This window comes from Musa acuminata, chromosome BXJ3-1 (genome assembly GCF_036884655.1).
Source record: "Musa acuminata AAA Group cultivar baxijiao chromosome BXJ3-1, Cavendish_Baxijiao_AAA, whole genome shotgun sequence".
Taxonomy (NCBI): domain Eukaryota; kingdom Viridiplantae; phylum Streptophyta; class Magnoliopsida; order Zingiberales; family Musaceae; genus Musa; species Musa acuminata.
In genome coordinates, this window is record NC_088349.1 from 3,137,396 (window position 1) to 3,162,311 (window position 24,916).

General features: G+C 36.0%; 2 protein-coding genes across 5 annotated transcripts; both read right to left on the reverse strand.

The window, feature by feature from the left end:
• Positions 1–2,436: 2,436 nt before the first annotated feature.
• On the reverse strand, positions 2,437–6,080 carry LOC135583185 (uncharacterized). 3 transcript variants are annotated; one of them, XM_065137554.1, is made up of 3 exons: positions 5,958–6,080; positions 4,193–4,261; positions 2,437–3,510 (listed from the first exon to the last, which is right to left on the reverse strand). In XM_065137554.1, exon 3 carries the CDS (start codon positions 3,480–3,482, stop codon positions 2,661–2,663), a length of 822 nt encoding a protein of 273 aa, XP_064993626.1. In that variant the 5' UTR covers positions 3,483–3,510; positions 4,193–4,261; positions 5,958–6,080; the 3' UTR covers positions 2,437–2,660. The 3 variants fall into 3 exon arrangements, with proteins under 3 accessions (XP_064993626.1, XP_064993625.1, XP_064993627.1); XM_065137553.1 differs by having other exon boundaries at positions 2,437–3,544; XM_065137555.1 differs by lacking the exon at positions 4,193–4,261 and having other exon boundaries at positions 5,958–6,049.
• Positions 6,081–9,913: 3,833 nt separating this feature from the next.
• On the reverse strand, positions 9,914–23,768 carry LOC135629525 (pyridoxal kinase-like). Of its 2 annotated transcripts, XM_065137024.1 has the most exons (13): positions 23,656–23,768; positions 23,471–23,581; positions 22,373–22,466; positions 22,126–22,230; positions 20,398–20,481; positions 19,639–19,712; positions 18,896–18,960; positions 16,225–16,288; positions 14,477–14,542; positions 12,429–12,485; positions 11,695–11,739; positions 11,543–11,596; positions 9,914–10,231 (listed from the first exon to the last, which is right to left on the reverse strand). In XM_065137024.1, exons 2-13 carry the CDS (start codon positions 23,549–23,551, stop codon positions 10,091–10,093), a joined length of 930 nt encoding a protein of 309 aa, XP_064993096.1. In that variant the 5' UTR covers positions 23,552–23,581; positions 23,656–23,768; the 3' UTR covers positions 9,914–10,090. The 2 variants fall into 2 exon arrangements, with proteins under 2 accessions (XP_064993096.1, XP_064993097.1); XM_065137025.1 differs by lacking the exon at positions 14,477–14,542 and having other exon boundaries at positions 23,471–23,750.
• Positions 23,769–24,916: the final 1,148 nt, after the last annotated feature.

Sequence of the window (24,916 nt, forward strand, 5' to 3'; positions counted from 1 at the left end):
TTCAGCTGCCATATCATACATGTGAGCAACATAAATGTTCCATGTTGAGTTGTTGTTTCAAGATCTATAAGAAGAACCATTGCACATTGTCATGTTCTGATTGATGACAACTTTTTCTCTTTTTACTGTAGAGAGAGAAAGGAACACATCCATACCAGAGCATTTTACTAGTGACCAAAGTTTTTAAGAGAGACTAATGCATTGTTGTACCTCCATAAGTAAGGTATTGAGTGTCCTAAAATAAATGTCACCTAATGCTCAAGATGCCATATGTTTTGCATGTGTATGTATGAGTGAGAGAGAAAGAGAGAGAATCCTAGGTTTTCTAGAAGCATTTCAACAAGGAAATTATGAAGAGCATGATGACAAATGAGATCATGTTGGACACATCAAGTATCAACCTACTCATGCATGCTACAGACAGTTTAACCTGGGATTTCTCTCCCATGGCTTGAACTGTGGGCTACACAGCCACAGGCCTTCCAATCAATGAAGCATCATCATGCTTCTTATTTCTCCTCCAACGTGTCTTGTCTCTTTGTCATAAAAGAAAAAGCTGAAAGCTACCGAACTGGTAGTCCTATTGGCTTTGCCATCATTCTCATCCTCTTCTTATCATTATAGTTTGTACAGATACCAAAGCATCCCCTCTCTATGGTCTGCTAAAGATGAGCCATGAGCCATGCCCAATATACAGCTCTGCCTTCTTCATTAAGATCAAGTGATTGGTATCAGAACATATCCCACAATAAAGACAAGTTTCAGCAGTCCAATTGGAGCTGGGAAGCAACTTGGTAACTTGTAGGACTCTAAAATGCTTTTCTAATATATAAATATACATCATCTCTTCTGCTATCATTGACTTGTATTATGGACTACATGTCATGGATGAATTTATTGAACCAGTCACAAAAAATTGAACAAGTCAAGTGAGTATGCTGTGACAGATAGATAGATCTAATAGCTTTAAAGATATACAAAAAGGAAGCTTCAACTGGTAAGTTATGTAATCAATTCAATGTTCCAACCACTCTGTTGAAATTGAGCAGGATGATAAAGAAATGATGTATGAAGATGGACTTGGATCTAAATTATGTGCATCAATCTAAGTCCACTATGTCCACACCTCTCACAGGAATAAAAAGGAGGTTCATTGACTTTTGAAGCAAAATAATAGCAATGATAATAATAATATGCAGTGAACTTACATATCATAGTTTATTATCTGGCATGGAAGTGCATGAATTCCATTACTTGCCTCACAAAATATCTTGATATTACAGTGAACATTCCAACAGAGGCATCACATGTTGGGTTGTTTTCTTCCTTTTGGGCATTTTGTGGGGAATCCTTGAGTTGTTGAAACAGTAACTTGTAACATACTGTCCCTGTGAAGTTCTGGGAAGGGAGTACAATTATTGAAGAACAATATTGCAAGTTCTGTCGAGTTTGGAAGATATTTGAGATCAAAAATTCTGTAAGCTGTCCCCTAATAATTGAGTTTAATGCATAATCCATGAGTCGTCAATTGTCAAGCCAAAGTCTTACGGATAACTCTATTGTAGGTATCATCTAATGACTCACTAAAGAATTATCTAAATTTTATCCTTTTGAAATGCCATGGATCCCAAAATACAGATCTGAATAGAAAAGATTCCTCTACTTCTCAATCAAACCAATAAGAAGCTAAACATGTTCTTCATGTATAATAATAAAATTACTACAGTAGATGCAGAACTCTGGTTTTCTTTTCCTTTTTTTTTTCTAAGGTAAAGATTGAACTCCTCTATAAATTGGGATGTATATATATATATATATACCAAGTGGTATGAATTGTTTTATGAAGCACATGTGATAGAATCATATTGATCCATGAAATCAGTAATGAAAACACAGAGCAAGCTGGCTGCTAAATCTTGAAGAAATGTGAAATCATAGCAAGCCAATTTGACTTTCCTTGAGCTCTGGGTGAACATATTGCGCTTTACAAAGATGAAATGTTTCATTTGCCGCTAATACATATGTTGTCTTGTAGTGGTGCTGAGAGAATTATATATGTAATATGGCAGAAGTAAAGCTTGTCGGGTCTTATGACACCGATTGTTGTAGGGTCATTTGCAAGCTCTTGAAGGCATTGACTTGGTAAAACTCGGTCCTTTGATTCATGGGTTTGATCATTGAGCCAAACAATCAGATTGTATGTTAAGTCATATGCATACATTATATCTACAAAAAGATATTATTTTATGTTTGTAACAGAGAACAAACGCCTTACGAAGACCTTCATGTTCTTTTCCGTTGTCCAGTCAATAGATCCTTCTATTGTTCTTTGCCTTTTTACATGGGACGAATGCTTTGGCTGTTCTTTTCGTTCTTGTATCCTTTGTTCAAGAGCAACGCAGAATCCAACAACTTCCAGGAATAAAAATAGCGAGATCAACGGCAACAACAAGAAGGCACTTTTCAAGCTCGTACAAGAACTTTCATTAGCAAAGACTAGGGATTTTGGCGATGCAGAAATGTCAGAATCATGCGGAGAATCATTCCGTAGTGTCCAAATCAATCAGAACTAATAAAATAGGCTAGCCCATGGCAATCACAACTTAAAGAAGATTGATTTAGCATGGGATTAAGATTCAACAGATGCTTCCTCCAGACTTTTAGTTACTGCTAGTTCCATCAGCAGAAGTTTTGCTCTCATGCTTTCCAAGCTCTACATCTGGCTCCACCGAGCAGCGATGATGATTGTGTTTCTGGGGGTTGTGATGGAGGTGCCCATGCTTATGATGAGACTTCTTGGCATCTCTTGGCTTCCCTGTTTCGTACTCTTCCCCTGATGATTTGCCCTGGGAGGAGATCCTATTATGCTTGTGATCATCGTAACCGGGCAAATCATCTTCACTCAACCTGAGATGGTGCTTGTGCTTTGAGTGTCTTCTCCTTGCTTGAGAGTCTGAAGTAGAATCTTCATCACCTGACCTGTGATGGTGCTTATGGCGCCTAGAGTGACTCTTTCGGTTAGCTTTCTTTTCGTCGTCTTCAATGCTTGAAGGTGAGCTGCTAGAGTCCGTTCCGGATGAACATCTATACTTCCTCCCATAAGTGTGCCTCTTCCGGCCTGCATCATCGTCATCATTGCTATCATGATCACTGGAGCTTGAGCTTCTTTTCGTAGATCTGTGTTTCCTTTTTCCTCCATCTTCCGAGTCAGACTGGTCATGTTTCCGGTGCTTCTTGTGAATTCTCTTCTTTCTGTACTTCCTTTCAGAATCGCTGCTGTCAGAATCGCTGTCATAATCTGATCCAGAATGGGTCCTTTTCTTGTGTCTTGATGCCTTCAATTTCCTTTTTTTTGCTTCTGCATCAGCTTTTGCCTTGGATGCAGCTTCCAGCCTCTGCTCCCATTTCAAGGGGCCCTCTTTCTTCTCCAGAATTTTCTTCTTCTTCTCTTCAACCAATTGCAAGAACTTTTTGCAGTCCATTTGATATGATACAAATATGACTTGAAGCCTGAATATCCATGAAATGATGCAAGGAAGTGCATCTCATAGAAGAGAAAGATCGATGTTAGTTCTTCTAGCATCTCATAGCACAACGGACTCAGTGTGCCATAACTCAATTGTCATCATCTGTAACTATCAATCTATAAACATATTTTTTAAAAAATGTTAAATAGACATGATTTGTAAGAAAACTTAGAGCAATGCCATCATTATCTGAGAAAATGCACTGAGCACAATCATATGCAATCATAAATCTTGCACAATCATATAGCTACCACTGAAACCATATCTTTTAGTATTTATAGAGCACAATAAAGAAAGTAATTCTAGACAGTCTCCCCATGATTTAGGGTTCACAAAATAATAAGTGCACAACAAAATAGACATCGAGAAGTTATAGAAAGAAAGCAAATAAAAGAACTTAAAATATAATCATACAAACTTTAGGAGTTCTTATAACTGACTAGTAATTTCCTGCTTAGGAGAACTCTGCTTATATATAGTCATTTATCATATGTATGCTACTTTAGATGAGCAGCAGGGACTAAAGTGCACCTCTATGAATCTTGGAGAGTGGTGAATGATAAACAATTTATGAAAATCAGACAGAAAAAACAATGAAATATAACAATCCCATTGGAATACTTAGTTCAAAACAAACAAGAAGAAACACGGGGTCAGCTTTTCACCTTATGCAGAAATTTCTTGCACACTTGAGCAAATAGTCAATACCACTTCTTCCCAGTAATGATGAGAACCTAAAGTCACACAAAATAGCATGGAGTCATTTCCAAAGAAAAAAAAAAAACCAACCTAAATGATCATTAAAGTGTAATTACTAGTTAAATTCTCAACCCAGTTTCACCACAGTGCTAAACTCCTGTATTAAGCCTCTCAAACCCTCACCTAGGGTAAAAAAACGTAATGAGCAAATCAAGCAGAACATTATGGAACCATTCTTCTTATCATTAATGTGATCATTCTTCTTCAATGTTTTCCAATAAAATTAACTTCAAGTTCACCAATCATGTCATTTTGTTGATTCTTGTGATGCCAATTTTTGTTGAGAGATCTGGGTTTATCCATTTTGGTATGACTCCATATAATTGTCAAACTAGATTTTATCAATGCAGATGTAGTTTGTACAAAGATATATAATTACTAGACATCTGAAGGTGCTTTTAAGTCTTCGTCAACAAAACCAACAGGCTACAAACAGCTTACTCACAGCTTGAGATCACACATTATTTTTCTATAAGAAGTCCATTCTCAAGCGTAGCATTTTAAAAACAAAAATTCTAGGAAATAGGTCTCAGATAAAATTAACACCCTTAAATAAATTATTCAACATGTCAGCAATAATAGGCATTTGTATCCCCTTATATCTCATCAAGCCTATGAGACAGTCACAACAACAAAAAGTCGGGAGCGATACAACACCACAATCCCCATACTTATGAGAAATACAATGCCTGAACCTATACAAAAAAATCACAACCATGTTCATACACTTAAAACATGGTTCAATCAATCATCTCAGAGTATACATAAACATATTTAATAAATTTAATTACATCCTTATGGGTTCACAGTATCCAAATTCAAATAACAACATTATTAGAACCAAATTCAAGCGTAATACCATGTGACCCCACCTTGAGCCATGCAATTTACCGCATGTTTGTTGCAACACAACCTTTCTTTTTTTTCATAACTTTACTTGCTTTTCCCTTTTCTATTATCTTTTTTCTCACTTATTGCTTTGTTGCAATGGGATGCTATTATGTGCCAACAATAGATTCTTTTATTTTCTTTGACTTTAATAGTTTAAAGGCCAACTATGATCACCAGTGAAATCACAGTTGCTTTCCTAATCCAACTAGAGGTACAAGTTATGCTGTAGACAGATAGCACGCGGTCCAGGAACCCAAGCATATCCTCTTGACAGGCAAACCGCAAGACATCTTAACCGAACAAACCAAATCATTCAACCACATGAAACAAAGCAAGAATAAGGAAGAAATTCCAACCACATATCTCCAATAATCAAAGAACAGAAAAGAAGGCACAGATCACACTTATCCATCTTGATCAAGTAAGCACATTTCACCATAATCCTAGAAAACTAGCAAACAGCAAGCAAATAGCGAACAGATCGACGCCTCTAACATGAGATCGAGTACCAAAACACGGAATATCAAATATCAGGAAGCCCTAACTCAACATCCTGAGGCCGCGCAAGCAAAGGAGGAGGAAACCCTAGATTTAGCGATAAAACCCCGCAAAACGCCAATCCGCCTGCTAAAACCAGGGGATCGGCAGCCTAAGTCCGGAGATCCATACTCACCACCGACAAAACCCTAAAAGGACACCGCAAAAAGAAGGGGAGAAAGGGGATCTCGAGACGAGTATACAAAGACAAAACAAAGAACGAGAAGCGGAGCGAGATCTCACCGGACGAGAGAGGAAGAAGGCGTCGAAAGAAGGGGGATAGGCCGACCGATGGCTTCCTCTCGACTCCGCCCTCTTCCTGTCTTCTACCACTATTAATTAGCGCGGCGGCTGAGGCTTTTCGCAGGTCACGCCGGCATTATTCTATGTACGTACGAACGCGTCAATACGTACAAAGTACGGATGTGGAGGCGCGTGGAAACCGTCAAGCAATCCATTGGGCTTTGATGGACCGGCCCACATCTAAATAACTTCGAATTTATGTTGATTATACGAATTCCAATTAATCCTGTCGTAAAAATAAAATAAAATTGGATATCAATATAAAATACATATTGATAAGGGTAATAATGACGACAAGACTTGAGTAACGTCAGCTGCCCTAAATAACGCACCACACCCCAAGGTCAACACGGACCGGGACACCGACCAAGGCACATTGACGCCCCGCCTGAACTTAGTCCTTCACGCCAACGCCATCAGCTCTCAGCCAACAACCTCTGCATTGGACTCCGTACGCCCGACCGAGGCAAAAGAGCACGTCGACCGAGGCGTGCCCATACCCTGCGGTAGCCCGGTCGTCCACGCAACCCCAGTGGCCATGTCAGACGCCACGCGAGGTACTGTCCTGCCTCTGCAAACAGCCACATCATGTAACATCAAACTCATATATAAATACCCAAGTTCTAAACGAACAAGGAGACTTCGACTTCTTAACTAAAAAGCTCCCTTCCACCATCATCTTACTTGATCGTTGGAGGGGTCGGGCCGAGCTTCCGACCCGACCTTTGTGCAGATACAAAGCCCACAACTCTCGTCGGGCTCACGAGGATCCAACGACACCGTACGCGCCCACCCTGACGGAACCAAGCTCGCCTTGGAAAGATCCCCTCGTCAACTAGGCCCGAACCAAGCCGCGTCGACCCCGAGGCCACGGCTCAAGGTTATTTACACTGACACATATCGATGCATTTTTAGCCAATATAATATTACAATTATATTTATAAAAAAATCAATTGTAGTACTTAATTTTATTTATCATTATTTCTCTCTGTATCAATTTTTTTTATTAAAAATATAAATTAATTTAGTTGGTAAAGATCTTGATAATTTATTATAAGGTTTTTGGCTCGACGCCTTCGTTACTTGATCTTTAAAAAAAAATATTTTAAAATTTAATTAATTTTTTAAAATATAAAAGAAATAAGTGGTGATAGATGATGGTACTGATAGAATTAGTTTGACATATATGAAGGGTTAAAGAATGATTTTAATTTTTTATGATTTAAATTATGATCTTTTAAATAGTAAAAGATAATCTAATTATTCTCATAATTCTTCTATTTTTGTTCTCAAAGGTCAAGGATTCTAAAATTCAAGTGACAGAGTTTTACCTAAGGTTAGTAATTTTAATCAATATATTTTAAAATTAAAACATTTGATATGATAACTCATCTACCAAACACTAAGAATTTTAAATACTCATATGAAAAATTTTATACCAGACTCATTTAATTGATTCAAGTACTTTTTATAGTAAGATCATCTGATAAAAAACTTTAGTTATTTATAGTAAGATCTCATCTTCCACATTTATCTTTTATCAAAAGAAAAATAAGTCAGTAGCTTGGCAGGTACTTCTTTTTCATTACATATGTAGGAAAAACTATGACAGAAGTGTGCCAAGAGTTCTTCATTCCTGGTTTTGCATCTGCTTGCAAGATGGTGAAACCATGTCACTTGATCCTGGTCTGGGCATGGCAAAATCATGGCCTCTCTGAACCATCAACTTGTTCTTAATTGATCTCCAAGCAATGTTGTTTGGCACCCTCAGTACTGTAACTAATGCCTCAGAGTGGTCTTATAAAATGTATTTGCAAGGACACAACCACACAAATCAATGAACTATTCTAGTCCAAATGATTCCTTGGCCTGTCCTCTGGCAGGAGACAATGTGGTACTCTTTATCTCTTTTAATGGCTACTCATTAATCACTGTCAACTTGTCATTAACTAAGCACACATCATTAGGAGGTCAGCAGGAATTTGTACCCAGTTAGACAATAAACATCTTCTTTTAGCTCAGAAGGTCCTGACAATTGCTTGTGGCAATGAATCAAGATGTACGAAATCTTATGTAGGTCAACTGTCTACATGCCCTCACCACACCTTTATCTGCTTATAAACCTTGAAGGTACACATTTGATAATTAACTTGTGTACAAATTTTCGACCATCCAAGCTGTTAATCACAGAAAGTTTCCTGTAGAACTGTGTATTACTCCTTTAACTTGGACTGCTCAATGGATTGAGAAGAGGAAGCCAGTTCAGAGCATAATAGCAATCATCATTGTGCATTCCAATGGCCTCTGGCTTCCAACTAAAGCATGCCATCTAAGGCAGGGCATTTGTGAGATCTAAGAAGTCACAGTGCTTGATTGATTGTTATTGGAATTGCCAAAAGTCAACTTAGTACATGCAAGTTGCAGCCAATAGATTCATTCAATGTAATAAATACAAACTCTTATCCAAAAGGGAGAACAGATACCCTCTTCATCTCTATATACACTGATTCCAGAGGTATCTTCCTTCCATTCACTCTTGGCATAGAAGGAAGGAGGACTGAGATGGCCACCATTGCCAAGAAGATGGTCACTGCACTCCTGCACCACACTCGACTGGGATCCATAGTGTTCGCAGTGCCTGATGGGATCAGAGGACTGGTGGAGTGGCTGGCTGATCAACCATTCGCTGCTACCATCACCCCATGCTACAGTGACTGCATGCATGTCTGCCTGAGGGTTCATCAAATGCCCTACTTTCCTGTTCCAGGAAATGTAATCAGCTCAGGTGCAGCATGGTAAGCCGATCATGTTACTGATCCTTGGTGTAACTCGAAGGGATGGATGTAGTGAATGGTGTTCTTGTAGCTGCTGTTGCTGCTGTCATGGAATAGTAGTAGTAGCTGTTGCTGTTCTTGTGTCATGATAACTTCATTTCTGCATATTTTTGTTGAGGGTTGAAAGCTTCTGAACTCTTTGTTTGCTTCCCTAAAACCATACCTTGGCACTGATCTTTCCGCATGTACAGTAACTCTTTGTTTTGACTAGGCTTGAAGTCTGAGAGAGAGAGAGAGAGAGAGAGAGAGAGAGAGAATCCTTACTGTGTCCGACTCCAAGTTTCTCTTCTCCTTGTAAGAATCCTACAGTACACAAGGTGAATTATATCATGGCACGCCACTGGGGCCAAAGGATTAGAGCTTAGGTGACTTGTACTTCCCCTGTTCCAAGAAGAGTTCATGTGGAAGGATCAAAATAAGTTTCAACAAAGTGAATTTATTTAAGGGCACAAATTGTGAAACAAACCAAATCAAATTGATCTGGTTTCCTTCTTCCTTTCACAAATCAATGCAACTCCACCACCCTCTCTTCCACTCTTCTACCACCATTGCCTCATCTATGATCTTCTTCGTTCTACCCCCTCATTCTTTTTTACCTTCAGTGACATAATACTTATCGTTGATAGACTCTAAATTCTATCATGCTTATCTCTTTCCTTCCTCTCTCATCTTCTTATCCGTCAACCTTAAAAAGTCTCTAAAATCAGCAAAAAAAAAAAGAAAATATTTTTCTACAATGAGCTAAATAATCAGTAAATTCAGCATATTTTATACTTGTAAATAAACTATATTATGTTCGATTGTGGAATCAGAATGAAAATACATAAAATTAGGCAAACAAAATTTCTAGAAAAATGGATAACAATTAAGTATATCATATTTTCCTTTGATGGTGAAAATTAAAAGTAATTTGAATAAAAATTTTATTATATTACACACCAAGTCAAGATGAAAATAATATCAAATTGAAATTAAAAGCCCTTCAAATTAATTTTCTTAAGAAAAGGGCTGAAGAAGAAATCATACTTTCTGGTGGATGTACTTTCAACAATATCAAAGTACTATAAAAAAAATAATATCAAAGTACTTTCAATGGAAGGTAGTTTCCTCAGTTTGAAAAGTATATCCCATAGTACAGTTTATTCAAACAGCATCTCCACTAAAACAATGATGTATATGAGACGTAAACTTGTGGTTGTAATCTTATAAATTGATGCTTCAGCAACGAAGATCGAGTGTTCAAGTGTACTCCTCTGCCTTGAATTTGACCTCTGGGTTCCTAATATCGTCTTGGCTTTGAATTAATCGGATCTCCAAACTGCTGGATTGCGGATCAAAACCTACTGCTTTGTAGTCTTCTAGCGTTCTGTGCAGCAGGGCCTGCAAAAGGCAGAAAAAGCAGGCCGAAAAATAGATATGAGAAGAGCATTTAATGAATCACAGCGTGTTCTGATGAAAGCACAATTATTTATAGAAAGAAAAGAAGAAAGAAAGCATATCAACATGAAATTTTTACTGGGGAAATAGCCTAGAACAGGAGATCAGCATGAAAATGAAGGCCTTTAGTTTTCAGTGAAAATTTTACGACCAAAGATTTCATATCAATGTTGCGTAAGGATAAATGCAGCTACAATTACATCTTGGTTGGCAACATAAAGGAAGAACCACAAACACAAAGGAACAAACAATAATTGAGCTATGAATAGATGCAGATGATCAAGGAAATATGGCAATCTTAAACAATTAACACATGCAAAGCTAGGGCTATTTACAAGGTTCATTTCTCAATCTCCAGAAGCACTTGCTTTATTCATAGAAGACCATGTAGTGGTAGAGGGCCTAACTTGACTGCAGAACAAAGAATGTATAAATTGGACATATTCCTTAACAGATCAGACTGCTAAGCCTATATCTAGAGTAAACAGTAGACAAGTCCTTTCCATAGCTAACTTTTCTAGCACTTTATTAACATTAGTTCAAGGTCATAAAGATTACCCTCGAACCCTATGTGAAAGCAACTAAGTGTATTGGAAATATTGGGAATCTTTCTTTTATTACAATAAGTGTATTTTTCAAAACTATAAAAGTGTGACATTCAAGATACAGAGTTTACATTACTGACAATGGTGTAGAGCAATAAAAGTTGTTTAGACTCTTTAGAGTAAAGCAGGAACTAGAGAAATCAAATCAGGTGCAGCAAGGATGCACATATGGGCATGACCTTCGGGATTTTCTGTCCATTCTCACTCAAACTTAGTAGTCATAAAGGACCAAGTTTGACTTCAATTTTCTACTTAACAATGACTATGTCAGGTTGATTCCATTTACTACTGTTAGGTTTTGTGAACTGCAAGTTATTTTTTATGTCCATAATGGATAACTTAAATCAATCATTCTGTTCTATACCAACCTAAAATTTAAGCTCATTGTAAGTCCATTTATGAATTGCCACCTTATGGTTTACAGGTGATGCCGAAGTGATTTTCCTTTTGTCAGAAGAGCTTGGCACTAAATATGACAGAGAATGTGACACTTATAAACTAAAAAAGTAGCTTTTTCTGAGATGTAGCAACATTAAGAAAAGACCATTTAGAGATAAGACTAAACCAACTCTGTAAGTAAAGAAATCATCTGCAGGATTATCTGATGGAACATCAAAATGTTCATTTTAGTAGGCAGATTAAGGATTACCTGTAAACTCGATACTGCAAGCTCCGATGCTTGCTCAAGGTTATCTGGATATTTCTAAATATCAAACACCCAAGAAATAAATATTGTGTCATTCCACAATGCAAATATAACTATCTGTCGTAATTATGCTAAATTGCACTATGAAGCCTTACATTGCTCCATCCCAATAAAAGTGCTGTCATCAAATCACCAGTGCCCTGCAAGTCGTGACCCAGCATACATAAGAAAATATTAGTTATGTTCCATCAGATAGCAATGAAGATGAAGCAGTTCTCTAGAGAACGTGTATTAATTCTGGCTGCCAAACAAAGCAAATTTATGATCATATAGAAATTTCAAAATATCAATATGGGCAGTTAAAGAAGAAATCTGATAGATTGTGGTGACCAAAGAGGTGAAAAAGGATAAATATCGGCATGCATAGGAAAAAGCGAGATATTCTCTGAACTCATGAGTCATGACATCCAGAAAAACGAGAATGTAAAGAATAGAGAGTACAATTATACGACGATGCTTCAATTCCTAAAAAAATGTAAGAACAAGTCAGAGATCCTCCCTAAAGAAGTATAGGCTAATATTTGAGCAGCAAGCTAAATGCTGAAACACTCAGGTGACAGGTTCACCAAGTAAAAGCCAACAATACACCATAATGACATCATGTTTACATGGGGTAACTACCAAATATTGCCAACCTTACCAGCAAAACCATAAGGCAAAAGAGATGTATAATCAAAGAGAAATATGAAATAGCTTGGTTTGATAGCAAAAGAGATTGTATGAACAGGATTCATTGACAATTTCAATTTTTCATCAAAACCAGAAAGGAAGAGAAGAACAGTCTACAAGAATCCACTAAAGAATTTCATCAATAATTTAAAATGCATACCGTAAAATATGCCGGAATCTTAGGAATGATTATCTTAAACTGATGCGGAGGCTGACCCTGCAAATCAAGCATGTAGCAGATATTGTGTTGTTCCAGAATGGATACTCAATTAAATATTAGTAATGCATTGCCTAAACAAAGAAAAGGACATTATTCACTGATTCAACATTAAATGTATGCCTTACTATTGTTTGCCATAAAAAATCCACTGAAATTTGAAGCATCACCAGGTCATGTATCACCACCACTGTCAACACCTTGTTGGTCATTCAGAATTTCTTTCTTGATCCTTATGATTTAGCCCATACTTGAGATACTAGCTCTATCATGTTGGTTTTAGCTCATCAGAAGCCTATCTAAGCAGAGCTATATACAGATAAACTTTAACATGGTCAACTATAATTTTTTACTGAAAATATTTTCCACAAAGTCAATTTACTCTTAGTGCCAACACATAACCCGTTCTCTCCATTCTGCTCAAAGTCCAAACTTATAATCCTATTAACCTAAAAAATCCAAAATTCATTCTCGCATCAGATGCTATCATTCTCATTGAATTGCCTGACTTGTGATAAACATATCAATTGTCATTGTATGGTTTGCAATACCGTATCGCAAGGTTTTTAATTTCAAATAATACCGCTCGTACCCGACAGTACATACCAGTTTGTGATAAACATATCAATTCCCATTGTATGATTTATGTGACTAAAACCATAGTTTGCAATATCGTATCGCAAGGTTTTAATTTCGATTAATACCGCCTGTACCGAGCGGTACATACCGATCCGCCAGCAGACCGGTACACGGACCGCCCGCTACCGGGGGGTACCGTCGATTGGGAACTGAGGGAGAAGAAAGAAGAGGAAGAAGGGGAAGAAAGAATAGGGAGAAGAAGAGGAGAACCTGGAGATCGGCATCGCTCTCCCTCCTCGTCTGTCGACGACTTCTCATCCGCGCAGGAGAAGAGTCCTCGGCGTCATGGGGAGAAGAGAGGCGATGTCACAGAAAAAAAGAATTTTTTTACTCTCATATATATATATATATATATATATATATATATATATATATATATATATATATATATATATATATATATATATATATATATACCGAAATATACCACTCGATATATAGTACAATACCGTACCGAGCGAATCTCAAAACTTCAATACAATACGAAATTTCAATCCTTGCCGTATCGTACCGTTTGGTGTGGGCGATATGTATCGATCTGAAAGAGGGTCAGTATGGGCGGTATATTGATATACCTTAGTGTACCATGTGTCAGTACACTTGGTATAGCTCGGTACACCGGTACTATACGGTATTCAGAACCTTACTGCCTAAAACAACATTGATCTACATATATTCTTTATCAATCATAGCTGTTTCAAAAATCATGGAATCTAATGCAAATGTTGATTCATTCACTTCTAATATTAAGTGGGTGGCAATAACATTCTTGCCCCAATGAAGTTTGACAAAGCTCTCACAACCTTTATAAAGTAGATCAATGAAAAGAACTTATTAGATAACCAGAATTGGTATCCTGTCACTACTCAAGTTAACACAGATTAACAATATACAGCACTTGCAATTAGTCATTCAAGTTCATCAGTTAAAAATTGTCAACAAATGAACAATTTAGCTTGAACAATATATTAAAGAAAGATGCATGAGCCAATGACTTTACAAAGGCATCTTTCATGACTATTAAAGTTAAAGTTGGAATCCAACATACAAAATTAAAGAATTCTTTTTCTTTAAAGAAAGAAGAAATAGAAGAAATAGAAAAAAATGGCTAGTAACATATTGTACATATAAAGTCTCATAAATCAAGGCTTATCTTACTCTAGAGGTTTAGCAGAAGTATAGGACGCAAAATTCAAATTCAAATGTATGTAGCACAACGATAAAATTGTTTCCACATACTTGTCAGAGAGTTTAGCATTGTCAATCTACTTAAAATAGTCCTCTATATTCAATCTACTTAAAATAGTCATCAGGTTGTTTTAACATGCACACTAATAAATTTGAAAAGGTACCTCTAATTTCTGATGACTACCAATTAGGAGTAGTTTGCCCTCTATATTCAAGCTAGTTATTACCACCTGGAGTTAAGAAACCAAATCAAATTATGCTATTAAAAAAAAGAAAATGTAACAAAAAAGTATTGTAACCAATGCATACTGAAAGGAAGGCACTAAATCATGAGCAGGAATTATACAATGCAAAAGAGTGTAAAATATAAGATTGATAAAGGCATGATCATGGTGCATGGAACTAAATGCCTGTTCAATTGACAATTTCAATGATAAATTGACAAATAAGGAAAACAATGAAATTACGGATCTATCAAGTAGTAAAATTAGAAAAAATACAAGTGAAATTGGTTCTCCAGTAAATAAAGTATTATTGTAAGACTTATTATGTGAAGTGTTTAATCACTTAATAGTTCATCATTATTTGTCTCAAAAGTCCAAAGAATCATGTTATCATAAGAAAATACTCATTGTCTTTTTCCATGATTAGGAGACCAAACTCAATTTTTAGTGTCAAATAAAAGAGTTGTCTTCTCAGTAACAGTATCCTCCTTGGGTAGCTCTTAATCATCAAGGCTCAAAAACAGAGTCATTGATCCAAAGATTTGGGGTAGGATACAAACAATGAGCCATAGATCTCAATATTTGGGGTTGGCTACAAAAATCATTTTCCTGCCATTTGTCTCTACCAAGGGGAAATATCATAAGTCAAGCGAATATTGTAGATATAATTTCTTTATTAGCCATGCTAAATAATGTTGAAGTTATTATTATCATTATCATTATCATTATTATACTAAATGAACGTTCCTTTGATGACAAGGAAATCTTTGTGTATTAGAGACTCGCAACTGAAAGGAATACGAAGGATCAGATGAGTGCAACTATAAGAATGAGTTCCCACAATCCAGATCCGATATGCCACAGCTGCAATGGACAACCATACCACTGCCAGATGGCCTGTCCTTAGAAATCATTAAACAATATCAAAACTATAGCATTTATAACTTATTGTCAAAACCTAAGAGATAATAAGATGGGAGCTTTTCTGAATTGTTTATAAAAATTGCTTGTTTTATATAGATTTGGCTTATATAAACTGTTTATTACAAAAAATATGTGCATGCATGACAAGGTCTCCAGTTTCATGAGGCATAATATATGGCTGACACAGGCTCTATGCGAGGCCAATACTAAAATATGCCCTTGGCATGGGGAAAAATGTCGTCCCAGTAATTCACCAACAAGTATGTCACAACTGACAGACCCACAATGACTGACAAGTACATTCCTATGGTGAGCACAGTGCGTGCATGTGCATGTGCAAATATCTGAAGTACTATGAATTGTGAAATAGCATACTAATGCAATTACAAATTCTAGAAGTGAAATAATAAAATGTAAGTAAACATTTATCAGATTTTCAAAGATGGGCCAAGTATTGCATAACCATGTATGTCTTAACCGTCAGGCCAACATGGTTGACATGTACACTCCAATTGTAAGAATAAAGCATATGCATGTTGCATAAGTGCATGAGTATCTAGAGCACTATTGAATTTGAATGGAGTGCTGATGCAACCACTAATTCTAGAAGTCAATTACTCGAAATAAGATATACATTTTCGATTTTTAAAGATGGGCTAATATACCATTGCACAAGTATTGTTTGTCCAGTTAGACAAACAAGAACTTTGCAATCAAAGTTTGCAAGCAGTTCCTATCTACAGTATCATATGACTAGAATAAACCTTTGACGGTCCAGCAGCATGAAGAATATTACAAGCTTTCAACCCATCACTTTCCGATGTAATTCTACGAGATGAAAGAACCTTAATATTAGAAGGATTCAATTATAAAGAAAATCACATAGCAAAAGTAGCACTGTAGAAATATTATTACTGCTGACCAACAACAATTAATTAAGCCACCAATTTGAGGAAAAATTCTAGATAATGTTTTCATAATTCAAAAATGACAGTCCATTCAGTCGGAAGATACAATATATAATAATAGTCATAATAAGCAATGCAACTTAATTTGGACTCTATATACATGATTTTTTATCCTTATATAGCCAGTCTAGTCTAGAAAAAGGAGAATAATGTTAGGAAGTTGGCAGCCACCTTCGGACTTTTGACAGGACATATATGAATGTCAATCTAAAATTCAGCTGGTCTCTAGTGTAGAAAAAAAGGGCAAGTTATGTTAGGAAGTTGGCAGCCAGCCTCGGACTTTTGACAGGACATATATGAATGTTAATCATGAACAGTGCTAAACAGTAATAAGGGTCCATTATACAACTTCTATTGCTTTTTCTGCATGTGGAATAACATCACCTTTGAGAGATAGATTCACAACGTCAGACTACTCCCACAAATATTGATTGATATAAGATCTTTAGCGATCCATCACAGACGTGAATGAAATGATAGTAGTTCATATTTTGCCAAAATAAAGAAAGCAATAAATATATATATATATATATATATACCACATAAGTGGTATAAGAGTTGAACAAATAGTCATAAGGCAAGCAAAAAAAAAAGAACAGTAAAAATTAACTGTGAAATTTTGCATTTTTCCTATTTTTCCATTGGTTATTTGAATTTAATCTGAGGTCCCAGCTTATCAACTTTTGGCTTATGTTAAAATTACCCAATTTGAGTAAAGGATGATTAATTATTGGAAGCAAATTTCAATGTCCAGTGTATAATGTTTTAGCTGTTAGGGCTAAAGAACCAATCATTCATCCAAACTCCTAAGTGTCCACAGCAGTGTCTAACCTCTATTTACATCTTTAATGGGAAAAAACAAGAGAAGCAAGGAAAATAGAAACATAAATGTGTTTAACCATTTAATCGAATGCAATACTACTAAATTTCATCAATATAACATTTCATGAAAATGGGATTTGAATACTATCGGGCGGTACATACCGGTCTGCCGGCTAACCGGCACGCAGACCGCCTGCTACTGAGCGGTATCAGCTGGCAGACAGGAGAAGCATGACAACGAGGAAGACAAGGTTGTGGCACTCGTTAGACAGAGAAGGGAGTTGGACGTGGCGGGACATGAAGAAGCGCTCCATCAAGCGGAACGCGATAGGGGTCAAATCCTCGCTCCGTCAAGCAGAATGCAATAGGGGGCAAAGGGTTCGTGGCCGCTATGGTCAGGGATGTCGTGGTCGACGACGAAGGAAGGGGTCCTGGCCAAGGTTGGAGTGCTACTTCCCCTTCTCGCTCTCACCATTATCTTGGTCTTCTTCCTCACAGTCGTTGAGGGCGACAGTAGCGGGAGAGTGGGAGATGAGCTTGCCTTGGGCTAGATCCCCGCCAGATCGTAGGAGCATTGCAGAGTGCCTCGCAAGGGATGAGTTCGAGCTGGGGACAGAGACGACCCGTCGCATCCTCACCCACTTCACCATCACCCCCTTTTCGTCTCCCGAAACCTTCTCGCATTCCTATTCCATCTCTCGCAACCCCTTTCCGTCTCTCGGAAACCATTTCAAATGTGAGATGGTTTCTTCTTAAAATAAGGGTGTACTGCTCGGTATGCCCTGGCTACTACTTGATATGTTGTACCATACAGAGCAAAGCTCAGTACACCAGTATGGAACAAAATTAAAAATCTTGATAAAATATTCTCTCGACATGCAACCAGTCTGCTCCTTGGTGGTTACATCCTCATCTTAATGATGCTCATCTGCCGTCATTTACATAAGACGGCTGCAACTGTTGTCTCAATGACCATAATGTTGGTATGGCACTTCACAAAAGTCCAAAGAGGCAGCTGAATTCTCCTCTGGCCACAATATAAGTTCAACTCCAATGAGGACATGATACTATGATAGACACTCCATAATATGTCATCTTCCTCTTTGACAAAACTTCAGAAAGAAAACCAAGAACTCTAATGAATACATAATTGACTTGCATAATGAACCTCGATTTCACTGACACTTTAAATGGATCTAACTTTTATTCGAGAGCAAGTTGAGGCTTTGTGAACCTTTTAGGGTAAAAACTTGTATAATGTTTTTTCTGATTCTATTCTTCTTTCTCCTTAAATATCAAAAATAAAATAAAATGCTACCTAAATTCCTTTTGCAAGTCCCAATTCATCAAAAGTAGGATCCCTTGTGCAAAACACTACAAGGGTGAATTTTCATTTATAAAATCCTAGCTAAAACCAGACTGTAAAGAGTTTAATTTATTCCAGTGTGAGCGGTCAGTTGTTTAATTCCAACAATAGATCATCTGACAATATTATCAACATCCTGAATACAATCGTCTAATTACAGAACATACGGATTACAACACATTCCATTCATATCAAATACTTATATGATATTTAGAGAATTTTCTCATGAAACAAATGAGACTTCATGAAGATAATTTGAAGACTAAATTGCATAACAACCTCAATCCTGTCAGAAGCTCAACTTCAAACTGGTTAGGGGTCAGCATTGAAGCAACAGGAATAACCTAACATAGAAAAATATGTTAGTCTTGACAGCTAAATCTTGAAAAGGAAGTAAAGAAAAGAAAGAGAAAAAATGTAAAACTATCTTATATGCATAATCAGGAAGCTCAAATGTGATCTTGAATAATTAGGACAACACCCTGGAAAGGAATGAAGATCTCAAGCCAAAGAAACAGCTTGGCTTGAAGAACTTGCCTAAATCACGATGAAGCAACTTATCATTGCAAATATTTCTGTTGTCTTAAAAAATGGAAATCTTGAATGATCTTATAGAAGACATGTACAGTTCCTCTTTTGTCACTTGAAATGGAACTTGTAAGGCATAATAACTTGGAAAGTATTGCAGGAAATTGTGAAGCTTGACCCAAAATTTCTCAGTGCAACTTACAGTTCCACTATACAGAGAACATAGCATATATATTGGAATTTTCCATTCTTTCCTGGCTATACATTGTTTACATATGCTTTCATGCACATCTGTCCAACTTGCAAAAAGAAGTTTTACTATACAGTTATTAACATTAAAAATTCATATATAGAAAATTTATCATATACAGAAAATAAATTACTGAACAAAAATCCGATATGACAGTTCATTAGCTAATTTTAAAAGTTATTTAACAAATGAAGGAAACGTATGAATAAATGCCAAGATATAAGTCAAGTTATCAAGAACTGACCTTCTCCCGATATACAGATACCAGATCAGGCGGAACATATAGCTTTCCTTCATCTCCCATGACAGGATCACACACTAGCAAGAACAAACACAATCAATACCAGCACAAGGAAATCCTTTGCGAGCTAATCCAATCAACAGCATCACTTAGGCATTTTACCTACCATACGAGTTAGGCAACCTAGTACAACTTAACTAAACATAGCTCTATGGAAGATTTGACCAAAACTTTGTGTCTTCTCCAAATATGGAAACAGTCTAGAAGCTCAAGACTAATTAAAGTATATCTGAACCAATAATATCATTGAAAACCACATATATGGAATTTTTTTCTCAAAAAAACCTAATTTTGATCATCATGCTCCAAGCAAAGATTTATAAGATAAACTTTTACATGGGCTTAATTATGAAATAACAAACATAAATTTCAGAACATTAAGTATATAATCTAAAGGTCCTCTATAAGTTAACAAACATACTTCATTTTTTCTATCTTTTGATTTCTCCATTTTATGCCATGGTACAGAAATCAAAGTTTTATTCATATAATTCAAACAAAGAGTAAAGTTGAAACTTCTTGACAAATACAATCAATTGATGTCATATACCAGAAAAATTATGGTTAAGATACTTCTAAAAGAATCTGGATGATGAAATAACAGGAAAAAACTTTGGAAAAGGTTATGAATGTTGAACGAATGTCAAGTCAAACATTGCACCAATTTAAGAAAGATCTTAGGTTTGTCAGAAAAAAAATTACCATATATAAGTCCAGGATTGACCGTGCGTAATCTGTCCACAACTTGTAATACAGTATCTAAAAATGAAACAGAACCGATATAACCTGTAGATTTGCAAAATTAGATAAAAACATATTAGACAAAAAGCAAAGGTATACTATGAACAAATGATAGCCATTAAATAGAAATTGACGAAACCCTGATAAAAGGAACATGTTCCTTGCCCCTGCATGTTTCCAGAATATTCAAACAACAAAATGAGACTTGTAAGACTTGCAAAACCTCATTAGTTACTTAAGTAGAAGGAAAGGTGTTTAATATGCAATTAAGTCACTCAAATGCATACTCACATCTATCCTACCGAATAACAAAGTTAACAAGATCAACAATAAGGTGCATCATTTGGGTGATTCAACATTTTAGGATTGGTTTCACCTCAAGATCATGGATTGACATGGATATTTATGTGTGATGCATGTTTATACTTCTACAAAGTTGTTGACAAACATAGTTCTGAATCTTGCAAGTAGCCTAATCACCAACTAAATACATCTTTGCAGTTACTACTAATCAAGTCATAAATAACTCTCAATTTTATTGGATATCTAGAAATTGTCAATGTCCATATGTTGATGGAACTCTTGATAAAATGCATATCACAAAGATGTAGGTTCCTCTTAGTTAATCTTTCTGTTTTACCCCAAGCTTTTCATAAAATCTAAAGAAACTTTCCAATGTCCTCATAATTCCTAATAAAATTTATACACTTACAGGTGATAGCTATTTACTCAATGGACTGTCCTGCCTCAATGGACCCTCTAATTAACTAATTTCTGTTTATATCAAACATTGAACTACTGAAGTTTCTGCACAGAATCCCTCCTTAACTAAACACTCAAATCTTGCTTCCTCCCTGCCTTCTCAGTGTAGGCACCTGTAAATGGTCACCTATAACAGTTAATTCTCTAGTAAAAGGAGCAACTTGATATCTTCAGTTGCAAAAGGATTTCTTTTGTACCAACTGCCATGAACTTAATTGACATACATCTCCACAATAGTTCTGATGGAAATGACCCCTGGCTGTAGCCAAGATACAAGTTATTGTCGTCATTCCATTGGTATCCATCAAAAAGCTTATGGTGTGAATGAATAAAAACAATAAGGTAATCAAGCCCTGACTGGCCAGCCCTCTGATATGACCAGGCATCCTTGATCATGATCAAGGCCATAGGTCTTTTGACTCGATATTTCTAGTTTTGTTTGTTTATGTAACTACCTAATCCCAGATGAGATCAATTAATATCTAAATTCATTTAGAACAACCTAAGAGTTAACAAGACCTCATTCAAGTCTGTTGCCAAATCAGGTGTACATATATGTCAGGCCAATTAGGGACCTGAGAAGTGCCGATCTGTCATCTCATTAGGCTGGAGTCATATATCCACCATCCATTGTTGGATAGATGGTCCAGATATGGTAATTCTCCATATCATGAAGACATGAACAAAACCAAGAACTTGCATGGCTCATTTTAATAAAAAATGAACAATGTCTTCCGAAGAGAGCTAAAAACTGAAACACACAATAATTTGGTTCTAAAATAAGATTATAACAAGGTCTTGTGATGACAGAATAATCATAATGATAAAATGAAAATGTCTTGTTATCTGCAAGAAACTTTAATAGGTAGCTCATTTTACAGAATGGAGTAGAAATATGGCAAAACGGCATAACATGGAAAGGCCAACCTGTTAATAGATGAGTGTAATATAACAGATCATTTGCTGCAAGGCCTTCAATCAGATCGCACAGCTGTTGACCATTAAGAACTTGCCCTCTAAATGTTGGATATCCTGCAAACTAACCATTGGTTATACCACAAACTACGTTTTAATTGAAACTGCGCCCTGCTCAACCATGCACTCAGGCACATCGCAATGTATATAAGGCCTCTGATTCTGAGACTGTTGGAAAAAGTTGTGTAAAGCAGATTGCCTGTATGATTTGAAAACTGAACTGAGTTGATAGGATCAACATCATAGCCAAGAAGTTGAAGAGGAAAGACGGCAGCTTTGTTGCCAACATATCCCTGGGCACATAAAAACAGAGTCCAAGCATCACGATGAAGGATTTAACCCTAGAGAAACTACCATGACTTTGTAGCAAAAAAAAGATACATATAAGATTCATCTAGGTACTACAGCAAAACCAATGCAACGAATGCAATTCAATCAGCTTGCAAGTCCTTATCTGTAGCTGACTACATGAAGGTGTCTCTCAGTATTATCGTCCTAATTTTCGAACTTGAACTGTATTTGAATAAAAAACTAGTGGGATCAGCAAAAGGTACTAAAAACAAAGCAGTATAGCCTAAGACTATTCGGCTACTATTGCCTTGGTTTGACCACATATAATCTCTCCAGAAAATAATTGTCTCGACCAGCAGTGCATTGACAATGATTCTGTACAGATATTCAGAAAGTAATTAGTTAAGACTTAAGAAGCTCAGCTTTATCTGCTAAAGGTTTCTTCTAATGCTTCACATGACAAGGCTAGTTATAAGTAGCCCATTTGCATATATCCCGCTTAAAGTGATTATATGATCAGTGAGACTACAAATGAGGGCCAAAATCTTCCTCGTTTTTTATGATTTATTCCATCAGTTACAATGACGAAGAGCAATTCTAGACACGCAATTGTGTACCAGTTGGAGGAATCGGTGACGTTGATGACAGGGACGTTGGAGTTAGAAAACATGGTTCGAATAATCATACAGAGACTCAAAACGCCGCCACTGGGAATCGCATTAAGATGTCAATTAAACTTGCTCAAGCAACTGAGCCCTAAACGATATCGAGGCTACCTACAAATTAGCTCAACTCCTCAGATTCTTGTAGGAAAAGCCCGATGTCTAGAACAAAGATGACGCCTCTTACATCTCCCGCGGCATAACGCTCGATCAAGGTCGAGCTATCGCATGTCCTCATACCAACCACGGCATTGATAGAAAAATAACACAATTAGATAGATAGACAGAAGGGGCAAAAGAAAGGGTGTCAAGACGAGGAGCAAAGAGAAGACGAGGGGGGAAACCTGGACAGTGTGAGATTGGATGCTGAGGACGCGGCCGGTCTCGGAGGGCAAAGCCAGAGAGAGGATCGGAGGACGCGCCATGGCCGGACCTCCTCGACGGCCAAGGGAACCCTAAAACGCCGCTCTCAAGAATCTAAGACCTTCTGGAACAAAGAAAGCAAACCGAGGGCGCTCTTTCGGTGTACCTTCGTCGGAGAGCCTCGGGTTAAGTATTCTGGGGCGGCGGCGTGGTGAGAGGGCAGGTAGTTGCTTCATCGTATTTCATCACGGCTGACGCTCATGATGATGCTAATGTGTGTGTGTGTATATATATATATATATATATATATATATACGCACACATTATATATATGTGTGTGTGTCCTTTCAGGTTCCTCTTTTTTCCCGTTGCTTTTAGATTAGTGCGCGGTTGATGTTACATGTTTCTAAGAAATTAACCTTATTTGTTTACAATTAAATATATTTTAACTAATTTAATTGGTAAAGATCTTAATAATTATGGTAGGACTTTGAATTCGAATTATATTTTTTATTTATATTTTATATAAATAAATAAATTAGAGACATTATATAGGATAATTTTTATAAAAATCTAAACTTTTGAGTATGTTTTGGATATCGCTTCTCATTTTCAAAATACTTAAAGAGAAGCTCTTTTTTTAAAAAAATAATTAAAAGGACCTAAATAACATTTGACAACATTAATTTTGATTTTTCAATCAAAATATAGTTAGACCGGAAAATGAAACTGGTTCAGTATTGATCCGAACTTGTTATTCTATTTTTCAATAAGGTTATAATATTTTTATATAAAATTAGTTATAGTGTTTTTTTAATAAAATTATAGTATTTTTTATTGTTGGACTAAAAATATTACAACCATATTGAAAAATATTGTTAATTAATACAACCTTTTACATACATTAATTATTAATTTTATTACATTTAATACAATTTTATAAAATTATTTTATTTTATAATTCTTAAGTGATCTTATAATATTCTAATATATTTAAAATAAATGAAAACAAATTGTTTTTTATGTAGCCTTAACTTAAGCACATAATTTTATAAAAATCTTATAATATTTATTTTATTTATTAACAAAAATAATACAAAAATTATTCTCACTTAGAATGATTTTGAATGGACCTACAATATTTTCCTCACTGAATCAAAACATTATAAATATAATAAAAAATATTAATTTAATTTTAATTAGTTGATTTTTTATTGACTATAAACATCAATTTTACTATAATTTTAGATTATTATAAAATTATTAATATGACAATTTGATTAATGTAGGATGAAAATTATGAAGGTATTAACATATTTCAAAATAGAGCATGATAAAAAATTCTATTTTTTCACTTTGTTTTAAATTTAGATCTATTTTTTTTATAATATTTATAATAATTTATTTATGAATTAATAATAATAAAA

Bases quoted from the DNA above. Each gene is read 5' to 3' on its own strand.
- LOC135583185 (XM_065137554.1), bottom strand. From the start codon at position 3,482: ATGGACTGCAAAAAGTTCTTGCAATTGGTTGAAGAGAAGAAGAAGAAA.
- LOC135629525 (XM_065137024.1), bottom strand. From the start codon at position 23,551: ATGGCGCGTCCTCCGATCCTCTCTCTGGCTTTGCCCTCCGAGACCGGC. The intron at 16,289-18,895 runs GTTGTTATGCAA...TTCATCTCGTAG, and splicing joins GAGCTTCTGACAGGATTGAG to AATTACATCGGAAAGTGATG. The intron at 11,740-12,428 runs GTATGCATTTTA...CACGACTTGCAG, and splicing joins AGATTCCGGCATATTTTACG to GGCACTGGTGATTTGATGAC.